The sequence below is a fragment of the Salmo salar genome, chromosome 06 (genome assembly GCF_965601325.2).
Source record: "Salmo salar chromosome 06, fSalSal1, whole genome shotgun sequence".
Classification (NCBI taxonomy): domain Eukaryota; kingdom Metazoa; phylum Chordata; class Actinopteri; order Salmoniformes; family Salmonidae; genus Salmo; species Salmo salar.
In genome coordinates, this window is record NC_138296.1 from 53,952,501 (window position 1) to 53,972,218 (window position 19,718).

General features: G+C 42.4%; 2 protein-coding genes across 3 annotated transcripts in view; both read left to right on the top strand.

Moving 5' to 3' along the window:
- Positions 1–1,673, top strand: part of LOC106607582 (integrator complex subunit 7) — an 11,752-nt gene extending 10,079 nt beyond the window's left edge. The window contains exons 17-20 of the mRNA XM_014204660.3: positions 1–103; positions 312–410; positions 604–792; positions 1,078–1,673. The exon at positions 1–103 is cut by the window's left edge and continues 30 nt beyond it. Coding sequence (XP_014060135.1) covers positions 1–103; positions 312–410; positions 604–792; positions 1,078–1,386 — 700 coding nt within the window. The 3' untranslated portion in view covers positions 1,387–1,673. The remainder of the gene's footprint in view (positions 104–311; positions 411–603; positions 793–1,077) is intronic.
- Positions 1,674–3,407: 1,734 nt separating this feature from the next.
- LOC106607581 (acyl-CoA:lysophosphatidylglycerol acyltransferase 1) overlaps positions 3,408–19,718 on the top strand; it is a 104,290-nt gene continuing 87,979 nt past the window's right edge. Inside the window, exons 1-2 of one of the 2 annotated variants that reach the window (XM_045720686.2) lie at positions 3,408–3,944; positions 4,955–5,207. In XM_045720686.2, coding sequence (XP_045576642.1) covers positions 4,970–5,207 — 238 coding nt within the window. In that variant the 5' untranslated portion in view covers positions 3,408–3,944; positions 4,955–4,969. The other variant, XM_045720687.2, reaches the window with a different exon arrangement.

Consider the following 19,718-nt stretch of genomic DNA (forward strand, 5'->3'; position numbering starts at 1 on the left):
ACAGACAGAGAGCGAGTATGAGAGGCGGATGATGTCCGTGTTCAACCACGTCCTGGAGGAAGTGGAGGGCCTAAGCAGGAAGCACCCTCCTGTCTCTTACCTGGTGAGGTCATCAAACTACCCAGGGTTGTGTTCATTAGGCACCAAATGAAGAAAATTGACAAACTGAGAACCACTACCTGGACTTGTCTAATAAGAAACACTTGTTTTCTTTATTCATTACAAAATGTTTTCAGTTGCTTGCCCCAATTAACCAGCTGGTCAGTGAATAGGATGACAAAATGCTAACCTATTTGTTTTTGTTTATGTAGCACACAGGTTGTCTATGTGATGCGGTCATAGCTCTGCTCAAGGTCCCATTGTCCTTCCAGAGGTACTTCTTCCAGAAGCTTCAGTCAACCAGTATTAAGGTAACTAACTATAATGCAATACAAATACTATTTGGAATACACAACTTTAGCTCAGTTCTTGCTTTAGGAGCCATGTGATGCGTTGGTATTTGGTACACTGTAAAATGTATGTATTAGATTTGCAATAACATTAAGAAGTAGTATTTTGCATTGAAATTGATTCAGACTTATTTTACGTTTTTTGCTTTTCCAGCTTGCTCTTTCCCCATCTCCTCGGACCCCGACCGAGCCAATCCCAGTGCAGAACAACCAACAGCTGACTTTGAAGGTGGAAGGCGTGGTGCAGCATGGCTCCACCCCCGGACTGTTCCGCAAAATTCAGTCTGTCTGCCTCAACGTCAGCTCCACTCTTCAGAGCAAGACTGGTGGACCCGAATACAAGGTGACTCTTCACCTATCCCACCCCCTGCCCTAGTAGTGATTATTGCAGTGGTTATTTACCTTACACTACTGGGCTGGTGTTATAAACGGTTGAGGCTGTTGATGGATATCTCATACGCTATTCCTATAAAGTTACAATGTCTCTAGCTACTCTGGTTTTAGACCTATTTTAGCTTAATTTAGACAAAAAAATTACAACTCACTGGTTCAGCTTCATTAATTGTATTTGATTAATACAACTCAATGCCAAAGTATGTAACCACCAGCCTATTTAATTTCCCATCAGATTCCACTGGACAGCAACACCAACGAAATTGAGCAGCGGGTGGAGCCGCACAATGACTACTTCAGCACCCAGTTCTTGCTCAACTTCTCCATCCTGGGCAGCCACACGGTCAACGTGGAGGCCTCAGTTGTGGACGAGAGCGGCATCGAGTGGAAGACCGGGCCCAAGACCACTGTGTCGGTCAAGTCCCTGGAGGACCCTTACGCCCAGCAGCTCCGCCACAACCAGCAGCAGCAACAGGCACAGCAGGCTAGGTCCGAGACAGCCCCGGCCCCCCAGAGGAGTAGTGTATACGCCCGCTTCCAGTGATACCTCTAACCCATTGCGTTGTCCCATAACTTCTTTGTATGTTTCCTTTCCTTCGTCAACGCTCATCTGAAAAGACTGGACTGGAGCAATAGAGGCATGAGCAATGGCTTGGTGAGCTTTCACCTACCCATCATTGCGTTCACCTATTTTTTTTCACAAAGGAATGGAGACAAAGCTATGGAACGATATAAGTATTAGCACCCCCCCAGGAGGTTTCTTGTCTTGTAGAATTCCCGGTGACTGTTTACTAATATTCTGTCAATTATTAAAGGCCACATTTCATGGAAGCTCTGCAATGTGAGTCTTTGTGTGAGTGTGGCTCGATTGTTGTCATCATATTTAGGGACACTGGGACAAATTCCCATTTATATTATATCTCTGTACCTTTTATTAGCTTTCGATAAAGGCCTTGTATATTGGAAATATAAATTGTCAGCAAATCTACTTACTGCAGGTTAGTGCACAAGAATGCAACATTTAGTCATTAAATTCTCCAGATGGAGGGCCGCATGTCCATAGGGTTCCCCTGACTCAGTGAATCTAGTGGTCCATTTCTACTTGCTATCCCCTTACTCGGTGTGGTTCTAAATAAGACCAGCAGGGGGTGACCAGTGACCATATAGTGAACAGTCTACATTGAAAAACCAAATCAATAAATGGTAATGCTATATGGAAGAATACTTTGTAGAAATAATGCGATCTTACAAGTATGGACTACAGTCTTTGATCAATTTATTTGCTGTTACCCACTAGGTGCACTGTGTATGTAGCACTCTGCCCTCTGTTATTTTCTCTGTCCTTTAACACAATTATATGTTGATTTGTTAGGTACAGTTAATTTTATTCCACAATAGTTTCAGTGATGGGCCGAATAGGCCTATGCATTGACTCCTGTAGGCCGTCATTGTAAATAAGAATATGTTCTTAACTGGCTTGCCTAGTTAAATTAAATAAATACATTTGCCAGAGAGAGTGACTGGATTTTTGGCAATCTCAAGGTTCAAATGCACCTTGCTATTCTTGCTTTCTGTATTTAAAATACGCTACAGCGTTCACAATGAACTGGCGGGAAAGTTTGAATGGAATGGGCGCGCGGAGATCTGTTTTTGCTTACGATTCAATGTATTACGTCAGAATTCCCAAATCATAGATACGGAATTAGAATAATGTCATTTAATAGGCTCTCCATGGCACAATGTTAAAATGTATGAATCAGTCTAATTTGCATAAACATTGTGATTGGATGATAGCTGTGAGGGTTATCGAATCAGGTTCAAATCCTATGATTTCATAAAATATCAACATTCTATCATTAAAGATTGCCTGTCATTTGCCAAAGCACCCCACCGGCAAATGACAGGAGAGGCAAGGAGTGGAATGTAATAGCTGAACAGAGACGGCAACCAGGCGAATGGTTAATGACTGGAACGAACTGCAAAAATCTCTGAAGCTGGAGACTCATATCTCCCTCACTGGCTTTAAGCACCAGCTGTCAGAGCAGCTCACAGATCACTGCACCTGTACATAGCCCATCTGTAAACAGCCCATCTATCTACCTACCTCATCCCCATACTGTATTTATTTATCTTGCTCCTTTGCACCCCAGTATCTCTACTTGCACATTCATCTTCTGCACATCTACCATTCCAGAGTTTAATTGCTATATTGTAATTACTTCGCCACCATGGCCTATTTATTGCCTTAACTTACCTCATTTGCACTCACTGTATATATACTTTTTGTTTTCTTTTGTTCAACTATATTATTGACTGTATGTTTGTTTATTCCATGTGTAACTCTGTGTTGTTGTATGTGTCGAATTGCTATGCTTTATCTTTGCCAGGTCGCAGTTGCAAATGAGAACTTGTTCTTAACTAGCCTACCTGGTTAAATAAAGGTGAAATATATTTTTTTTTAAATCATCTGTCTCAAAAGCATTTGATTCTGTCAGTGGTTTGTCAGTCAGAGTTTGCGCAGATCCACGTTTTCTCAGCGTCGTCGTCATAAATGAGATTCTCATCTGGTGGCCGCTCCATAAGTAGCTAGCGATAATCGAACGGGTCGGTCAAACTAGCGGAGCAGATAGCAGAATGTTAAATATCACCCGATGTACAAACTGAAACGCTGCAGCATTTGCTCTAAAACAAAGGCGTGTTATATGGCTCTTCCATCAAGGGATTGTTGCAATTGGATTAAAGTAGACGCAAGAGATGTAGATAGAAATGTCTAGCTAGCCAAAGTACTAGCTAACTGATGTTGCATCGATGGAATTATTCGAGTGCCATTGATTGAGATGCACCCAGCGACGCTAAATGAGTAGCTAACTAGCTACATGGATAGTATTAGCGGCTAGCTAGCCGTGACGGGAGTGTGAACGTTTATTAACGTTGTGTGAATGGGACATATACAATTTTGATACGTAACTCAATGTTTAAGGATCTAACATGTTAACTTAATACATGCGACTTGGTATTCATCCATGCTAAGCCAGCTTTCTGTTTTATCGTCCGGCAGCGACATTTGGACGGGGGGACAGTAGCTAACGTTACTAGGATTGGGTGAGTTACAGTAAGATGAGAACATTGATGTTTAATTAATTAGCCATTTGCTGAAACGTCTGTTCGTGATTTAGATTTTATCGCCCTTGTATTTAACTAGTAACTAAATTGGCTAGATAGCCAGGATTAGCTAACCACGCAAGGCTAGTTGGCCAGTTAATAAGACATTGGTGCGGAATAAAAAAAAATCGGACTTTGTACCAACACCTTACAAAATCAATGGGAATGGCAGCTAGCATGTCCCCACAAATTTGACTGTCGATATTGAAGATGGAAATTGTTGTTGGTGGCGTATTAGTTAGCCAGCCATCTAAGAACAGCGTCTTGTCCAGCACTTCAAAATCCGTTATATCGCTAAAGTAAGCTACCGGGCTAACGTTAGCCAGCTTAGCAACTAACGTTAACAGCCGGTAGCTAGCTTGTATGGGTACGTTATACGTCTGTTTCAGTCAGAGCATCATTTGATTGGCTTAACATTATCTAGTAGTTAGTTGACAATGCCCTGGTTCAAGATTCCAACACTTTATATTTATAAGATTTTATTTGAATGTCTAGCCAGCTAAGTAAGTTGGTATGGGACCTACTACTGGACGAAGTCAACTGTTGTGGGTCTTCATTCCACGACCTCCACGTTGTACTGGACTTGCAAGATGTGGAGACATGATTTAAACCCGGAGTCCTGCTCACTGATTGATATTAGCTAGCTGGCAGCATCTATTGTAACTATAAAGTGCATTGAAACTACAACATGGATAACAGAGCCTAACGTTAGTCTCTAGAAAGGCTGCCTCCATTTTCAGGTAGTTACCTAACGTTTGTTAGGTTGTCATGCATCCTATTTAGAACGGCCGAACAATATTTGTAGCTAACAGATATAGGCATGCTTGTCTTAGCTAATGTTAGCCATGTTTTCTGGTTAGTCATATTTGTGAAGTTTTTAGCTACTCACATTATAAATGTACCACTCAGAAATATTTGCTAGCTAACTGGTTTTCTCCCTATTTTCACAGGCAGTGTGCATCAGTATGGCACAACTTCTAGAAGGTGCCCGCAACCTGGGCTGGGTACTCCTGAACTCCTTCCTTCGTTTCATCTTTGTGTTCATTAATAACTGTGTAGCAATCCCTTCGTATTGCCTCTACTGCATTCTTCTTCAACCCCTCAGAGTAATGGACAGCCGCACTTTCTGGCTCATTGAAGGAATAATGTTCAAATGGATGTTGGCAATGGTGTCACAGTGGGGCTGGGTTGCAGGCTATACAGGTAAGATGCTACACAACAAGCATGGAATGCTTTTCTTTGGATCAAAGTTGTGGTTGAAACTGGGAATGGTTATGAATGCAGAGGTTACTGTGGACACAAACCGTCATTATCATTGGTTCAGACTGGTGTGGTGGAATCAAAGTATTGATTTCAACAAGCCTTTCAATATCACCTGATCCCCTTTCAGAATAACTTGTACCTCAACTGCAAGACCAATAGCTACTGTCTGTAGGAACCAGGAAGTTCATGCTGAACAGGTCATCCCCCTTGTATATGTTATGTATACCTACCTGTAAATGTAAGATTTTTGTTATAGACACTCTTTTTGGTTTAAGACCATACAATTGCTTCAAGTGTCATCACATTCACATATAGTAGGCAAGTCTGTATAGTACAGTGAGTGTAATCACTTGATGCATACAGTCCTGTTTTGCCGGCAACACTATTTCTAACTTCATTCACAAAAAAAAAATGTGCCAGGGGTTCCCACTTTCAACTAGCTGATTGGGTGTCTGGGAGCCATATTGCCCTCTGAGCAGTGTTTGATTGCACCGGGCCAAGAGGAAAATGCTTATAAATTACAAAGTGCTGAACATGAGGATCAACAAGGCCTGCTGATAAATAATGCATCGAACACCGACTTGTTTTTGCAACGTGCAGTGCATTCAGAAAGTATTCAGACCCCCATTTTCAACATTTTATTACAGCCTTATTCTAAAATGGATTGAATTGTTTTTTTTTCTTCCCCCCATCAATTTACACAATACCCATTACTGACAGCAAAAACAGGATTTGAGAAATTCTAGCAAATGTATTAAAAATAAATGTAAATATCACATTTAAATAAGTATTCAGGCCCTTTACTCAGTACTTTGTTGAAGCATCTTTGGCAGCGATTACAGCCTCAAGTCTTTTTTTTTTTTCTTTTTTTTGTCATTTAGCAGACGCTCTTATCCAGAGCGACTTACAGTAGTGAATGCATACATTTCATATATTTTTACCCCCGTGGTAATCGAACCCACAACCCTGGCGTTGCAAACACCATGCTCTACCAACTGAGCCACACGGGACCGTCTTCTTGGTTATGATGCTACAAGCTTGACGCACATGTATTTGGAGATTTTCTTCCACTCTTTACTGCAGATTCTCCCATGCTCTGTCAGGTTGGATGGGGAGCATCGCTGCTCAGCTATTTTTAGGTCTCTCCATAGATGTTCGATCAGGTTCAAGTCTGGGCTCTGGCCAGGACATTCAGAGACTTGTCCCAAAGCCACGCCTGTGTTGTCTTGGCTGTGTGCTTAGGGTTGTTGTCCTGTTGGAAGGTGAACCTTTACCCCAGTCTGAGGTCCTGAGTGCTCAGGAGCAGGTTTTCATCAGTACTTTGCTCCGTTCATGTTTCCCTCCATCCTGACTAGTCCCTGCTGCTGAAAAAAATCCCCACGGCATGATGCTGCCACCACCATGCTTCACCGTAGGGATGGTGCCAGGTTTCCTCCAAACGCGATGCTTGGCATTCAGGCCAAAGAGTTCAATCTTGGTTTCATCAGACCACAGAATCTTGTTTCTCATGGTCCGAGAGTCCTTTAGGTGCTTTTTGGCGAACTCCAAGCAGGCTTTTATGTGCCTTTTACTGAGTTGCTTCCATCTGGCCACTTCAACATAAAGGCCTGATTGGTGAAGTGCTGAACAGATGGTTGTCCTTCTGGAATGTTCTCCCATCTCCACAGAGGAACTCTGGACCTCTGTCAGAGTGACCATCGGGTTCTTGGTCACCTCCCTGATGAAAGCTCTTCTCCCCCGATTGCTATTTAAAGAGTCTTGGTTGTTTCAAACTTCCATTTAATAATGTTGGAGGCCACTTTGTTCTTGGTGACCTTCAATGCTGCAGACATTTTTTTGGTAGCATTTTTTTTTTGTACCGTTTTTGGTACCGTCTCAGAGCTCTACGGACAATTTCTTCGACATCATGGCTTGGTTTTTGCTCTGACATGCACTGTCAACTGTGGGACCTTTTTCATATAGACAGGTGTGCCTTTCCAAATCATGTCCAATCAATTGTATTTAAAACAGGTGGACTCCAAGTTGTAGTAACATCTCAAGGATGATCAATGGAAACAGGATGCACCCGAGCTCAATTTCGAGTTTCATAGCAAAAGGGTATGAATACTTATGTAAATAAGTTATTTGTGTTTATTAATACATTTGCAAAAAATGTCTAAACCTGTTTTCGCTTTGTCATTATGGGGTATGGTGTGTAGCTTAAGGAGAAAAAAAGAAGAAAGTGTAATCCATTTTAGAATAAGGCTGTAACATAACAAAATGTGGGAAAAGTGAAGGGGTCTGAATACTTTCCGAAAGCACTGTATGTGTAATGGGACCTTGATGAGCAAGTTAGACAGCGAGGTTACCCCTGAGCCAGGCAAGATAAGAGCTTGCTGAACTGCCGGGGTAGTACCTTGTCCTTTGACAGGACTACCAACGCACCCATTCTCTGCATATGAGTAACCTCTTTACGCATTAGATCAGTAGTTACTTACAGGGCTGTTACTTTTAGGAACAGTCGGGTAAATGACAGCTGAAGCTGCTGTGATTCTGAGTATCTTGCGTAACTCATAGCTACATAGCTTTTCATAACTCCCTGTCAACATAACATTGTCTACTCTTGTTTAAATGAGAATTTAGGGAAAGTACCATGTTTGGGAGAACAGTGTGGGCAGTAGCAATTTTTGAGAGAGAGACCTATTCACACCAGAGGCTGATGGGACAAGAGATCGGAGGACGGGCTCATTGTAATGGCTGGAATGGAATAAATTGAACCGTATCAATTATATGGAAACCACATGTTTGACACAGTTCCATGTATTGTACTCCAGCCTTTATACAGAGCCCGTCCTCCTTATAGCTCCTCCCACCAGACTCCTCTGTTTCACACCAGTAATATTACCATCTGTATATCAGCCACCAGCTGCTTCTCCTCTCTTTTCTCCATTAGGGACTGTATTCTTAGATTGTTGAGAAAGCTGCAATGTTGACAGTTAAAACCACAATACTTATTTTGTATTTCAGCCCAACAGCAGCTCCACCACTAAATTTGGTGTAGGCCTATTTCTGAGTACTGGGGAAATGCAAACACTCACATAGAGCTGTGGATACAAGGACTCATGGTCCACGAGAATTACATGAATTTTATACTGATTTTGGACCTATATTGTTTACAAAGACTAATGCGTGTATATATGAGAAATAATAGGTTAAGGCAGTTGTACTAAGTTTGAAGCAGTAAAATAATCAATTGTTTAATTGAAAGCCATATATATATTTATACACACACACACACACACACGAAGTCGGAAGTTTACAAACACCTTAGCCAAATACATTTAAACTCAGTAAAATTTCCTGTCTTTAATCAGTTAGGATCACCACTTTTTATTTTAACAATGAGAAATGTTAGAATAATAGGAGAGGGATTTATTTCAGCTTTTATTTCTTTCATCACAGTCCCAGTGGGTCAGAAGTAAACATACACTCAATTAGTATTTGGTAGCATTGCCTTTAAATTGTTTCACTTGGGTCAAATGTTTCGGGTGGCCTTCCACAAGCTTCCCACAATAAGTTGGGTGAGTTTTGGCCCATTCCTCCTGACAGAGCTGGTGTAACTGCGTCAGGTTTGTAGGCCTCCTTGCTCGCACACGCTTTTTCAGTTCTGCCCACAAATTTTCTATAGGATTGAAGTCGGGGCTTTGTGATTGCTACTCTAATACCCTGACTTCGTTGTCCTTAAGCCATTTTGCCATAACTTTGGAAGTATGCTTGGGGTCATTGTCCATTTGGAAGACCCATTTGCGACCAAGCTTTAACTTCCTGACTGATGTCTTGATGTTACTTCAATATATCCACATCATTTTCTTTGCTCATGATCCCATCTATTTTGTGAAGTGCACCTGTTCCTCCTGCAGTAAAGCACCCCCCACTACATGATGCTGCCACCCCCGTGCTTCATGGTTGGGATGGTGTTCTTCGGCTTGCAAGCCCCTCCCCTTTTCCTCCTAATATAACTATGGTCATTATGGCCAAATGGTTCTATTTTTGTTTTATCAGACCAGAGGACATTTCTCCAGAAAGTACGATCTGAGTCCACCATATGCAGTTGCAAACCATAGTCTGGCTTTTTTATGGCGGTTTTGGAGCAGTGGCTTCTTCCTTGCTGAGCGGCCTTTCAGGTTATGTCGATGTAGTACTCGTTTTAGATACTTTTGTAGCTGTTTCCTCCAGCATCTTCACAAGATCCTTTGCTGCTGTTCTGGGATTGATTTGCACTTTTCGCACCACAGTACCGTAATTTCCGGACTATTGAGTGCACCTGAATATAAGCCACACCCACTGAATTTTTAAAAATATATTATTTTGATCATAAATAAGCCGCACATGTCTATAAGCCGCAGGTGCCTACCGGTACATTGAAACAAATGAACTTTACACAGGCTTTAACCTGTTGGGGATAGGGGGCAGTATTTGCACGGCCGGATAAAAAACGTACCCGATTTAATCTGGATATTACTACGTGCACGAGGCGACACCATGTTTTTATTTTTTCGTCTTTGAACGTAAACAGGGTTTCCCGGTCGGAATATTACCGCTTTTTTACGAGAAAAATCGCATAAAAATTGATTTTAAACAGCGGTTGACATGCTTCGAAGTACGGTAATGGAATATTTAGAATTTGTCACGAAACGCGTCGGGCGCGTCACCCTTCGGATAGTGTCTTGAACGCACGAACAAAACAGGATATTTGAACATAACTATGGATTATTTTGAACCAAACCAACATTTGTTATTGAGAAAAAAAAATTGAAAGCGTAAAAATCCATATATTAGCCGCGTCATTGTTTAAGCCGCGAGGTTCAAAGCGTGGGAAAAAAGTTGCGGCTTATAGTCCGGAATGTACGGTACGTTCATCTCTAGGAGACAGAAAGCGTCTCCTTCCTGAGCGGTATGACGGCTGCGTGGTCCCATGGTGTTTATACTTGCGTACTATTGTTTGTACAGATGAACGTGGTACCTTCAGGCATTTGGAAATTGCTCCTAAGGATCAACCAGACTTGTGAAGGTCTACATTTTTTTTTTTTTTTTCTTAGGTCTAGGCTGATTTCTTTTGATATTCCCATGATGTCAAGCAAGAAGCACTGAGTTTTAAGGTAGGGCTTGAAATACATCCACAGGTACTCAAATGATGTCAATTAGCCTGTCTTCTGAAGCTGTGACATCATTTTCTGGAATTTTCCATGCTGTTTAAAGGCACAGTCAACTTTAACTTCTGACCCACTGGAATTGTGATACAGTGAAGTCATTTGTCTGTAAACAACTGTTGGCAAAATTACTTGTGTCATGCACAAAGTAGATGTCCTAACCGACTTGCCAAAACTATAGTTTGCTAACAAGAAATTTGTGGAGTGGTTGAAAAACGATTTTCAATGACTCCAACCTAAGTGAATGTAAACTTCCAACTTCAACTGTATGTGTTCAGACCTTTTGCTATAAGACTTGAAATTGACCTCATTGATTGTCCTTTGTTTCTACAACTTGATTGGAGGCCACCTGTGGTAAATTTAATTGATTATACATGATTTGGAAAGGCACACACCTGTCTATATAACCTCTCTAGGGTATGTGGGACGAAATCGTCCCACCTACTCAACAGCCAGTGGAATCCCGTGGCGCGATATTCAAATACCTTGGAAATGCTTTTACTTCAATTTCTCAAACATATGACTATTTTACACCATTTTAAAGACACGACTCTCGTTAATCTAACCACACTGTCCGATTTCAAAAAGGCTTTACAACGAAAGCAAAACATTAGATTATGTCAGCAGAGTACCAAGCCAGAAATAATCAGACACCCATTTTTCAAGCTAGCATATAATGTCACAAAAACCAAAACCACAGCTAAATGCAGCACTAACCTTTGATGATCTTCATCAGATGACACTCCTAGGACATTATGTTATACAATACATGCATGTTCGGTCAATCAAGTTCATATTTATATCAAAAACCAGCTTTTTACATTAGCATGTGACGTTCAGAACTAGCATACCCCCCGCAAACTTCCGGTGAATTTACTAAACTCACGATAAACGTTCACAAAAAACATATTTATTTTAAGAATTATAGATACAGAACTCCTTTATGCAATCGCGGTGTCCGATTTTAAAATAGCTTTTTCGGCAAAAGCCCATTTTGCAATATTCTGAGTAGATAGCTCGCCATCACGGGCTAGCTATTTTGACACCCACCAAGTTTGGCACTCACCAAACTCAGATGTACTATAAGAAAAATTGGATTACCTTTGCTGTTCTTCATCAGAATGCACTCCCAGGACTTCTACTTCATCCACAAATGTTGTTTTGGTTCAAAATAATCCATAGTTATGTTCAAATATCCTCTGTTTTGTTCTTGCGTTCAAAACACTATCCGAACGGTGACACGCGGATGCGTATCGTGCCAAAACTTCTAAATATTGCATTACCGTACTTCGAAGCATGTCAAACACTGTTTAAAATCAATTTTTATGCGATTTTTCTTGTAAAAAAGCGATAATATTCCGACCGGGAAACGTCTTTTCCGGTCAAAGACTCAAAATCTAAAATGGACACTTCACATGCACGCGCCCACCCGTCTCATTGTTCTCAGATCGACCACTATCCAAATGCGCTACTGTTTTCCAGCCATGGGCTGCAAAGTCATCATTCAACGTTCTGGCACCTTCTGAGAGCCTATGGGAGCCGTAGGAAGTGTCACGTTACAGCAGAGATCCTTTGTTTTCAATAAAGAGAGTGTAGAAGGCCAAGAAATGGTCAGAGGGCACTTCCTGTACAGAATCTTCTCAGGTTTTTGCCTGCCATATGAGTTCTGTTATACTCACAGACACCATTCAAACAGTTTTAGAAACTTTAGGGTGTTTTCTATCCAAATCAAACAATTATATGCATATTCTAGTTTCTGGGCAGTAGTAATAACCAGATTAAATCGGGTATGTTTTTTTATCCGGCCGTGCAAATACTGCTCCCTATCCCCAACAGGATAAGGTGCAACAGTGGACGGTGCATTTCTGAGCAAAAACCAACCGTAAGGTCGATGGAGTTGTCCTTAGAGCTCTGAGACAGGATTGTGTTCAGGCACAGATCTGGGGAAGGGTACCAAAAAATGTCTTCAGCATTGAAGATCCCCAAGAACACAGTGGCCTACATCATTCTTAAATGGAAGAAGTTTGAAACCACCAAGACTCTTCCTAGAGCTGTCCGCCTGGCCAAACTGAGCAATCGGGGGAGAAGGCCTTGGTCAGGGAGGTGACCAGGAACCCGATGGTCACTCTGACAGAGCTCCAGAGTTCTCTTTGGAGATGGGAGAACCTTCCAGAAGGACATCTATCGCTGCAGCACTCCACCAATCAGGCCTTACGAAGGTGACCATTCGGAAGCCACTCCTCAGTAAAAGGTACATGACAGCCCATGAGAGACATTCTCTCGTCTGATGAAACCAGGATTGAACTGTTTGGTCTGAATGTTAAGCGTCACATCTGGAGGAAACCTTGCACCATCCCTATGGTGAAGCATGTTGGTGGCAGCATCGTACTGTGGGGATGTTTTTCATCGGCAGGCACTGGGAGACTAGTCAGGATTAATCGATCGATGAACGGAGCCAAGTACAGAGATTCTTGATGAAAACCTGCTCCAGAGCACTCAGGACCTCACCCTAGTGTGACGGTTCACTTTCCAACAAGACAACGACCCTAAGCACACAGCCAAGACAACGCAGCAGTGGCTTCGGGACAAGTCTCTGAATGTCCTTGAGTGGCCCAGCCAGACCTGGGACTTGAACCTGATTTGACATCTCTGGAGAGACCTAAAAATAGCTGTACAGTAACACTCCCAATCCAACCTGACAGAGCATGAGAGGATCAGCAGAGAAGAATGGAAGAAACTCCCCAAATACAGGTGTGCCAAGCTTGTAGCGTCATACTCAATTCTGTAATCGCTGCCAAAGGTGCTTCAACAAGGTACTGAGAAAAAGGTTTGAAAACTCCAAACATTTACATGAGTATATTTTAAATTAGTGAATGTCTAAACCTGTTTTTGCTTTGTCATGGGGGGGGGGGGGGGGCAATTTAATCAATTTTGGAATAAGGCTGTAACAAAATGTGGAAAGAGTCAAGGTGTCTCAATACTTTCTGAAGACACTGTATATCACATCTTTGAAACCAGTTGAACAGCGCAGGAAGTCTTTCAGATTGTCTTTTGAGGCCCAACAGGCAAAGATCAATTAGGCCATGTTCGTATGAATTAATTTAACAAAGAAACAGATGTACTTCAGCTCAAATGTTGGGCTAAAATGAGGTTACATCCATTTGCTGTTACTGGAGCTGACTTTCCATTTTCTCCTGATTACAACTCTAAAGGGTTGGTTTCAAGCAGAATAGTCCATAGCAGGGTTGCAGTTTGGGAGTCCAGACTTCCTGACTTGTTGTTCACCTGGGTGTGTGCATCCTCATGGGTGATTCGGCGGGCCTAGGAAACCAAATAGAAACTATCCAAAACCACCGTTTATGATCGCTCTCCACCCACAGTCCCCTCAATCAGCTAAACCTGTTATAAACAAGAACTCCCTCAATGGGAGAGGTGTGGGTGAGTTTACTTGCTCGGCACTGACGTGAGGCAAAGATCCAGTATGTAGGCCTATGGTGTAACTCCAGTTAGGCGGTATTGTGTCCACTCTGTGCAGTAAACTCACCCACACCCTCTTGCCTCGTCTCTCCCATTGAGGGAGTTCTTGTTCACCATGCATGTGTGAGTAGGGCCCTGAAGCGAGTTGATACCTGCCTGTATGCAGGGTATGGTGGTTGCTGAAAACCTGTATTATACACACAGGAAAAATATTAATTGTGTACTCCTCTCCTCAACCCATGGGAGAAAGGTCAGAGGGGAGGGACCTCTGGCTCTCTCATCCAATAGTGTTTTGAGGAGACAAGGAGTATGCAATTGAGATCTAATCACACTTATTTATAAAGCATTTTTTACATCAGCAGATGTCACAGTGCTATATAGAAACCCAGCTTAAAACCCCAAACATTGTATCCAAGTCTGATACTATGGGATGATTACACATGTATTCCCCTCACTCTCACACTGGGTTGGATTATCTGTATCCTGCCAATGTCAATATTGAATACTAAGTTCAAAAGCACACTGAACAAAAATATAACTGCAACATGCAACAATTTTTTTCTAAGATTTTACTCCGTTATCGTTCATATAAGAATGTACATTGAAAAAACGTCAATGTACAGATCCTTGCGACCTGGGGCCGTGCGTTATGGCGGCAGGTGAATGGCACAGCAATGGGCCAGGATCTCGTCACAGTATCTACATTTCCATCAATAAAATGCAATTGTGTTCGATGTCCTTAGCTTATGCCTGTCCATGCATTTACCCTACAGCCACCATGGGGCACTCTGTTCATTACATAGACATCAGCAAACCGCTGGCCCACACGGTCTGCCATTGCCTGGTATAGTTGAAACCGGGATTAATCCGTGGAGAGCATGCAGATGAGGTTTCTGAAAGTTTGTGCATAAATTCTTCAGTTGTGCAAACCCACAGTTTATCAGCTGTCGGGGTGGCTGGTCTCAGACGATCCCGCAGGTAAGGAAGCCGGGTGTGGAAGTCCTGGGCTGGCGTGGTTACACGTGGTCTGCGGTTGTGAGGCCGGTTGAATGTACTACCAAATTCCCTAAAATTATGTTGGAGCTGGCTTTTGGTAGAGAAATTAACATTACTCTCTCAGGCAACCGCTCTGGTGGACATTCCTGCAGTCAGCATGCCAATTTCACGCTCCCTCAACTTGAGACATCTGTGGCATTGTGTTTTGTGACAAAACTGCTCATTTTAGTGTCTGTTTGTTACCAGCACATGTTTTGTTTATATTTTTGTTCAGTGTAGTATAGCTGAACATTCAGCCATTTTTCAGGTTCTGGGTACAAAAAGTATGGCTCATAGAAAAGGTAATGCTGTGTTGATATTATGTGAGTATTCAACCACATTCCCACTCTTCCCTCCATACCACCTCATGGGCAGACCTGTATGACAGACTAGGGTGCATCAACAGAGCCACACCAATTCTGAGTGTTACAGAACATCTGTACAGCATGGCAGAATGTGAGTGCAATGCATGCGCACCAGATCTGTCTCTACCTCCACACTGAGGTCAAAGTTCACTGGGGCTTCCTGCTCACCAGTCTGCCCTCTGAATAGAAGCAGAGCCAATCCCTGTATTCCCAGATCATGGAGGAATGTGAGGGAGACTGAAGAGAAACTAGCAGATCTGTAAAATATATAAATAATACAGAAAGCCATTTAAGTATTTGGAGTCTCACCACTGGTCTGCAGTGTTGCTATTTCACAACTTGGTAGGAACATGATCAATAATGTGTAGCCAATACTGTATAAACACATGATCAGCCTTTACAGAGGTAATGTTCTTTCTCACTAATATAAGCTCACCATGGATGTTATACACTGCTCAAAAAAATAAAGGGAACACTTAAACAACACATCCTAGATCTGAATGAAAGAAATAATCTTATTAAATATTTTTTCTTTACATAGTTGAATGTGCTGACAACAAAATCACACAAAAATAATCAATGGAAATCCAATTTATCAACCCATGGAGGTCTGGATTTGGAGTCGCACTCAAAATTAAAGTGAAAAACCACACTACAGGCTGATCCAACTTTGATGTAATGTCCTTAAAACAAGTCAAAATGAGGCTCAGTAGTGTGTGTGTGGCCTCCACGTGCCTGTATGACCTCCCTACAACGCCTGGGCATGCTCCTGATGAGGTGGCGGATGGTCTCCTGAGGGATCTCCTCCCAGACCTGGACTAAAGCATCCTTCAACTCCTGGACAGTCTGTGGTGCAATGTGGCGTTGGTGGATGGAGCGAGACATGATGTCCCAGATGTGCTCAATTGGATTCAGGTCTGGGGAACGGGCGGGCCAGTCCATAGCATCAATGCCTTCCTCTTGCAGGAACTGCTGACACACTCCAGCCACATGAGGTCTAGCATTGTCTTGCATTAGGAGGAACACAGGGCCAACCACACCAGACACAAGGGGTCTGAGGATCTCATCTCGGTACCTAATGGCAGTCAGGCTACCTCTGGCGAGCACATGGAGAGCTGTGCCGCCCCCCAAAGAAATGCCACCCCACACCATGACTGACCCACCGCCAAACCGGTCATGCTGGAGGATGTTGCAGGCAGCAGAACGTTCTCCACGGCGTCTCCAGACTCTGTCACGTCTGTCACATTACGCTGACAGACACAGCAAACCTTGTCACAGCTCGCATTGATGTGCCATCCTGGATGAGCTGCACTACCTGAGCCACTTGTGTGGGTTGTAGACTCCGTCTCATGCTACCACTAGAATGAAAGCACCGCCAGCATTCAAAAGTGACCAAAACATCAGCCAGGAAGCATAGGAACTGAGAAGTGGTCTGTGGTCTCCACCTGCAGAACCACTCCTTTATTGGGAGTGTCTTGCTAATTGCCTATAATTTCCACCTGTTGTCTATTCCATTTGCACAACAGCATGTGAAATGTATTGTCAATCAGTGTTGCTTCCTAAGTGGACAGTTTGATTTCACAGAAGTGTGATTGACTTGGAGTTACATTGTGTTGTTTAAGTGTTCCCTTTATTTTTTGGAGCAGTATATTTTGTAACGTTAATGTCAACATATGGTGCTAATTTGGCCTGTACTATGACTTCTTCTGCACCCTTACACCCCACTCCACTAAGCAGCAAAGTTGCGTCTAGGTCGTCTGCCCAGAATGTTACATCGCCAGGCCGAGACTGGTGCCCTAGTAGGCCCGGGAAGGCGGGATTAGGTTGTCACTCACTATCTTGGTTCTGGCCGTTTTGATCAAACTTCCGCCTCACAGAAAATGTGCTCTTATTGCTTTGTTTTACTCGGTTGGAGTAGAATACCGAAAGATCATATCCTGACTGTCATGTTTAGAAATGTTGACCATCTTTTCCTTGGTCACATTGGGTGTTGTAGAGGTCTGCTCAGGACTGATTTCTTCATCCCGCCTGTACCCGCAGCTTTTCATACCGCACCCCGCCTGTACCTGCTGGCTTTCTGTCTGACTCCCACTCGCAACTGCAAGAACTGGTCCCAAATCGAACTGCAGTCCTGCAATGTTATTTTAGGCATATGTGACTCAGCTCACTTCCCAGCCATGGTCCCATCAATTTTGCGCCCTATAGGCAGTAGGTTAGTTCAGTCGTGGCGCGTGGGTAAAATCACGGAGGAAGCAAAGCCAAGCTAGTTAAAAAGCCATATTACAACCTATATTGTAATAATTGCGTTGTTTACTCTATAACCCATTCATTCACACACCACTATGATATACAATAAGGCCGTGACGACAAAAAGACAAGTCACACAGTGGTGGAATAAATTGAACTACACACATTTGTTTCATCACAAAACCAGACAGCAACATCTGTCTGGAAGTCCACAAAGCAAATATTGCATGTAACAAACAGTTATCACCTGCAACATGGTCAAGCAAGTTAATATTTTCGACAGTTTACTAAACAACTACTGATTTAGAACCACAGAGTTACCGCAAGTCAGCACAAAAACAACAGGAGCACTGCCTCCGCTATTTCAGCACCATTTCAACTTAACCATTTATACAGCATCAAATCAACTAGGCTATATATGCTTAGTTTAATATGCTGAAAACAAACTTAAAGATACCAAAAACAATTTAGTCCAATCAATGTTGATAAGTATCATTTGGCTGTCCATGGTACTGATTTCTGTGTGTGTCTGCGCAATTTAAACAAAAATGTTGACTTACCTAACTTGTAGACTAGTTCAATGCCGATGCCATCCTCTTTCATGTTGGCAAAGCGGTCTATGGCTCTGTCATGTTTTTGTTGCCATGGGCTTGTAAGCATTTTAGCTAGGTAGCTTAACTTCCTCACATGGGAAACAATGAACCTGCTAAATTGGCTAGCTAGTTAACGTGAGCTTATTAGGCTACATATTTAACTTCCAGCCTGTGGCACATCATACACATTTATGGTTAGATCAGAATTGCCGTTATCATTGGCCTGTACAGAGAATTAAGTCAACCACAAGTCCAAATCCCCATTGTCATCCATGGCTTAGGAAAGGGATGATTTAGCAAGCTAGCTACTGGAGGATATCAACACAAGCAGACCAGAAACAGACAGTTTTGCATAGGAAGTGATTTGATTGGGGTGAAGCCAAATCCAAACTGGTCTCCCTTGGGGGTGTTTTGCTGCACCAGGACAACCCACAGTTGAGCTCAGCTCAATGCGGATTGGCTTATTATTTTTTATCAAGGGAGGTCTATTGCTTGCTGGCATCAATCATTCAAATGCTACGGCGGCAACATGTTATACTCTTTCGGTCCAGACAGCATCAGATACATGGCTACAAATACTGAGACAGAGTGGAGCTGTTTCCCTCGCTCGGATGATTTCTCCAGTGAGATTCAGCCACTTGTGATTTGACGGAAATGATGAAAACACAGGGAGAGATGAGAATAGTTGATCATTTTCATGTTTTTATTCGTCAAATATTTGGGGAAGCCTGGTTTCCCTTGGCATCTGTGAATACACGCCACTGGTTGAATTACCATAGATTCTCACGTGGCCCTTTTCTATATTAGGCTTATCTGTATTACTGGGCTATATCAGCCAATTTAGGCCATCATTGTAAATAAGAACAAGTTCTTAACTGACTTGCCTAGTTAAATTAAAATATGATAGATGTAGTTTGAAGAGAGCAGATTGTTTCTCTTGAGCTATTTTATAGCCTACCATTTTAGGAGTGGGAAGATTTTCAGAGGGCGACATATGGGTGATCAATATTTGTTTTTAGGCAATGTCGTAATCTATAGCCAAATCATATATTTAGTATATTTCCTTGGAAAGATAACTGCCCCGTTCTTCTCCGCCCATGCATAAGCTATAGCCTACTCTATTAAATTGGCACGCACACCTGATCTTGCAGGTATAGCTATTGAACTTGAAGCAGCAAGAAGGATTACAGTGACACTTGCTATGTTTTGCATATAGGATATAGCCTACCTTTTTTAGGAGGATGATTTGCAGGCAGAGGCAAATAAATGGGTAATCAATACTTATTGAAAATGAAAAGGCACACCACTCGCTTACCATAGTAGCCTAACATGCTGACTACACCGAGCATGCGCGTGCATATTGATTGATTTTTGTCCATCCACACCAGACGCGATATGGACACAGGTTGAAATATCAAAACGAACTCTGAACCAACTATATTCATTTGGAGACTGGTCGAAACATTCATGGAAATTTAGCTAGCTAGCTTGCTGTTTATTTTTATTTTTCGTTTGGTATTTTACCCCCCCCTTCTCCCCAATTTC